At 38.3% G+C, this 5,081-nt stretch overlaps 1 protein-coding gene across 1 annotated transcript; it reads right to left on the bottom strand.

The window, feature by feature from the left end:
* Positions 1-317: 317 nt before the first annotated feature.
* LOC109175950 (rRNA 2'-O-methyltransferase fibrillarin-like) lies at positions 318-614 on the bottom strand. Its single transcript, XM_019325372.1, has one exon. It carries the CDS (start codon positions 612-614, stop codon positions 318-320), a length of 297 nt encoding a protein of 98 aa, XP_019180917.1.
* Between the last annotated feature and the right edge of the window lie 4,467 nt (positions 615-5,081).

Raw genomic sequence — 5,081 nt, 5'->3', positions numbered from 1 at the left:
ATATTAGAATAAGATGTAAGGTTACCTCCATTTGAAGTCATGTGAGATGTAGCTCCTGTATCCATGTACCATTGATCATCAGGAGGGGCAATTGAGAAAGTATGCATAGCCTGTTGAATATCAGTTGGTGTATACGAAGATTGGCCCAAATTTGTTGATGCCAAGTGAGCTTGGGATGGTCTTGGTCCAAGTATTGATTGTGAGGCTAGTGGTGGTTGATTTCTTTGCCATTGGGCTGGTGTGGTAGGATATGGACAAGGTGGAGTAGCCCAAGGTTGCCATGGCCCATTCCACATGGGTGGATAAGACCAATTTTGCTAATTAGCGTTCTGCCAGAATGTGTTGTGCGGCTGGTATTGTGTTTGTCGGCCACCACGATTTCCTCTGCCCCTGCCGGGAGATTGGCGACCGCCTCTTCTGTCGCCGCGATTTGTGGAGTGGCCGCCTCGAGAACCAGAGCTACCACCACGGTTAGAGTTGCCACCGCGTGAAACAAAGCCGTTGTTTCTGCCACCGCGACCTCCTCGATTTTCCCCATAATTTCTGGCAGATTGATCATCGGCAGACGCGTGAAGAGCAGTGGGATCGTAGGGGTTAGCAGCCTTTTTCGCCATCGTTGTTTCCTCCAAGATATTCATGGATCGGGCTTTGTAAAAAAAGGGGAATGGGGTCGTCGTGTCGAATTTGTGTTCCAACGGTAGCACATGCATCAGTTAAACCGGAGACAAGTCGAAGTACTAACCTGTTGTTTGATACAGGAGCGCCAACATTTGATAATTGTTATGCTAGTGTTTTTAGATGCTGGCAGTAGGAAGAGTCATCTGGAAACTTCTCCATCCGAACCGCAGAAAACTCTTGTTCCAGGTAGAGTGCCCTTGAATTTTTATTGTTTGAAAAAATCTCCTCTAGCCTGTTCCACGCGAGTTCAGCGGTAGAATTTCGTTCAATAATGGTATGCAGAAGATCTTCAGAGATTGTGCCGTAAATCCATTGGCGTCAACTCTTGACCAGAGTTCGGGATCCGTATCTTTAAGAGATGGGGAAGAATCCAATTTCGCTGCCTCCTTGGATGGAGGAATGATTTGGTCTAGAACTTTATATGCTTTGGCATGTATTTTGAATAGTTCTGACCAGGTAATATATTGGCCTTTTTCATTATCAAGTGTGACCTTGATGAAGGTATTGATATTAGAAACGGTGAGAGCCGGATGAAGTAAAAGAGAGGAGGAAGGAGTAGGTTGAGATTTAGAGGAAGAAGAGTAGTTTTGGCCAATTGTATTGTCTGCCATTGATATGGCTGCCCAGGGAGGAGAAAATGACGAATAAAGTTTAAAGGAATAAAAACCTGGGTTGCTCTAATACCATGTAAGAAATATTATTTTCCCTGAGTTTATTGATTTGCCTTGAGCCTCATATATACAATTATGGGCAACGCTTATATTCCTAAATAAGGTACATAATAATACAATTAATCTAAAATATTCTAAGAATAATAATATTTACATATTTATGTAATTTCCATAATCTAATAAATTCAACCATTCAAACAGTTTGATTGCAGTGCAATCACGTACTTGGAAGAATAAGTGCTTGGAAAACTTGAAAATTCACTGATTACATGAGCTTTACAAAACCTTAGAAAAGCTTATGTGCCACTAGTAGCCAGAGTAAACAACCTTATGTGCCACAGGGCACAATTGTCTTTGAAACCCAATAATAATAAATAAATAAATGTATACAACCTTATGTGCCACCGGGCATCATTGTCCATTGTCCATACAGAACAACCCTTCAACCACACAAATTATACTCAATGAGTTTCCTTCAAGTTTAACACTGAGAAGCCTTTCTTCTTTGTTGTTTGTGTTGATGAGAACTCACTCACAAGGGGTCTCTTTACCACTGAACTATCACCCACAACTTCACCATTGCCAATCTATTGATACATTAAGTTATTAAGTTATTTGAATCCAATAGAATAAATTTTTTAGTGTACTGGAGATCGAAGAACACAATTCCCTAAATATTATTGTTCAAAATAATAGAATCAATCTTAATACACTTGAGAAAAGCATATTTGTATATTACATAATACTTGAAACCTATTGTAAAATGTGATACATATAAAAGAGGAAAAAGCTACACAATACTTGAACGCTTCTAAGTCATCACTTTATTCTTCAATCCAGCACTATGCCTCAACATCAACCTAATAATAAAAGAAATTAGTTACATATTGAAATAAGATTTTTAAGAAAGATTGAAACTATTAATATGTTATTACCCAATAAAATTGAGAACGATGATCACCACTGCCTGGGTGGAATACTTTCTACAATATGTGAAAATTCAAGGCTGGCGGATCCTCACAAGACCCTGTTCGATTCGTTGATGTGCCAAATTCTGAAAGCGAGGTATTTTCCCAATGCTAGTTTCCTAGGGGCGAACATTGGCCACAACCGTAGCTATCTATGGAGGAGCATTCACGCGGGTCAAGGGTTATTGCGAAGAGGAGCTATTCGGCGGGTGGGAGGCGGTAAAGATACGTTAGTTTGAGGTCAGTTGTGGTGGCAGATGCAAACAATGGACCTCTGAGTACGCCATGCATAGAAGAACTTCATGATGCTAAGCTGTGCCAATTAAAGACTAGCGAGGCCATGAAAAAAAGCCAGCGAATCACATGGCTCATGTGCTCAGACAAGCTGCTGGTTCCTCTTCTTTCCTTGGGGTGTGGATTACTCACCCACCTGATTGTATTTCGATGTTGATTTAATATATCCCAGTTTCCTTAAAAAAACTATAATATAAAACAGTTAATAAATAAATATAAAAGGAAACTAAAACATGATATAGCATTTTATACTGCAACATTAAAGAAACATAAATTGCATAATCACCAAAAAAGGAAACTAATGTTAATAGAATGGGATGCTCCAAATTGTAAAGCCAAGCTCCAAATTGCTCTTCCTCAATCTTCTGTTTTAGTCTTGGTGATGGAGTGCTAGGTTTTGGGCTATATTTATAGGTGATTTAGGAGTGTTTGAGTACATCATGGAGCTGGGAGATTGAGTTTGATTTTAACTAGGAATTAAGCATGCATGTTTTTTAGGATTCTTTTTTTTTTATTTTAATCTTAATAATTTAGACGTGCAGTTGAGTTTTAATGGGAGTTTGAAATTTAGTAAATTTAACAGAGAATTAATGGAGAATATAATTTTTAACAGGAAAAGGAATAATATTATATATATTATAATAACGATAAAATTAACAATACTTATAATATATGTTGCTTCCTATTTCTAGTATTTGTATTGTCATATTATAAAAGTGTTTTAATATTGTCCTATTGTATTACAAATAGGAATTTTGAAATGGAATTATCGTACGAATAGAAAAGTAGGAAAAATATATTTTATTAGGAATTGTATTACACTATTTTAAAATATTAGAATATGAATTTTAATGTAGAACTATAGTACGAATAGAAAAGTTGGAAAGAATTGATTATCGCGTTTTTCGCTACTTCACTCTTGCTAGGTATAGCGTAAGAGTTGATTGTGTTGGGATGATTTCCGGATTATGCCATTCTCAAGGGATGGCTGCTCGGAGTTACCCCTAAGTTGCTAACGTCAGAAAGTAAAGACATCGGTATTGTTTGACTGCATGTCACGCGCACACAAAAGATAAACGTCATAGTGAACTAGTAAAATGAATGCTAACAAGTGGTAATCAAATGAAAGGTAGATAGGGTTGAATTGCTTAGTGGATTAAGATGCTTATAGAATCATTAGACGTAGGGAAAGAGGATGCAAATGCTAAGTCTAGAGAGTGGCTTGTCTCCTTCCGTAAGTTATACTACTAGGACTTGTTTAGGCCTCACCTAAACTTTTCCACAAATACCTTGCCTACAACTCCTTCCCAGCCAAGCCTGTAGGGTTCCTGAGCTAGGAAATGCCAAGGATGGGAGCTTGGATTGACCTAGCATAGGTCAATCCCTCAAACAACCATAGGAGGTGATCAAGTTCCTCTGATGCAAACAAATCAATCCCCAACAACAAGACATAGAAGCATTGCAATCAATCAATCCCTAATTCAAGAACTAAGTCACAAAAGCATCATCATCACACACTTTCACAATTCAAACCCTAGCTAAGCTAGCCTACAATAGCCATAGAAATCATAAAAGCATTCATAAATGTAAACCTAACCAAGCAAATAGAAATGAAAAGAGTAGAGATAATACCAAACAAATAGATTAGGAAATAAAAGAAGCCTTGCAAGATCTCTTGAATTTGGAGTTTGTCAATCTCTTCCTTCAATGAATCTCCCAAGAAATCCAAGCTTGAATCTATTAATATCTCTCTACAAATTGCTCTCTCTTCAATCTCATAATGCTAAGCTATCGAAGTATTCTAAAAACCTACCAAATGTCCTCTCCAAATCTGATCTAGAATTTCTTATTTATCCCCCCCTTTCAATCCCTTCCGCAGCTCTTCCACGCAACCTTCAATGCCCCGGGCAACGCTCGTTGTTTGGGAACTTATTTCGTCCAACGCGCGTCACAAAGCACGTTGTGATACGAGTTGAACATTCTGGAAATCAGCTCTGTTTGTGCCTCTCCACAACGCACGCGGCAACGCGCTTTGTGACCTTCGTAGCTTGGTCTCGGCTTGTCTTCTTTTCCCGCTTTCGCTCCGGTTGTGCCACTTTGCCTCGTTAGTTTAAGGCCGAAGCTTACTTAAACACATATAAAACACAAAGTGTGGTGTTAATTTACAGTAAAATGCAAAACATAGCTAATTGGCACGATATTGCTACACAAAGGATTGTTTTTAGCTTAGAATTCACCATAAATGAACCCAAAAAAAGTGTGTCTTTGACACTTATCACAAGTTTCAATCAAACCAATGATCACTTAAGTGTCAAAGATACACCTAACCCCAACTCAATGATAACTTAATTCTTCCAAAGGTCGATCAAGATAAGTGTCACGCAAACGGAGGGGGTGAAGTCCCTCATATCATGTAATAAATATGCTAGTCATGCACCCTTACTAAATCTACTCAAGGAATATACTAAGG

The sequence above is a fragment of the Ipomoea nil genome, unplaced genomic scaffold (genome assembly GCF_001879475.1).
Source record: "Ipomoea nil cultivar Tokyo-kokei standard unplaced genomic scaffold, Asagao_1.1 scaffold0062, whole genome shotgun sequence".
NCBI classification, from domain to species: domain Eukaryota; kingdom Viridiplantae; phylum Streptophyta; class Magnoliopsida; order Solanales; family Convolvulaceae; genus Ipomoea; species Ipomoea nil.
Note: the sequence above shows the minus strand (reverse complement) of the source record. Positions and strands in the feature narration are given on the sequence as shown.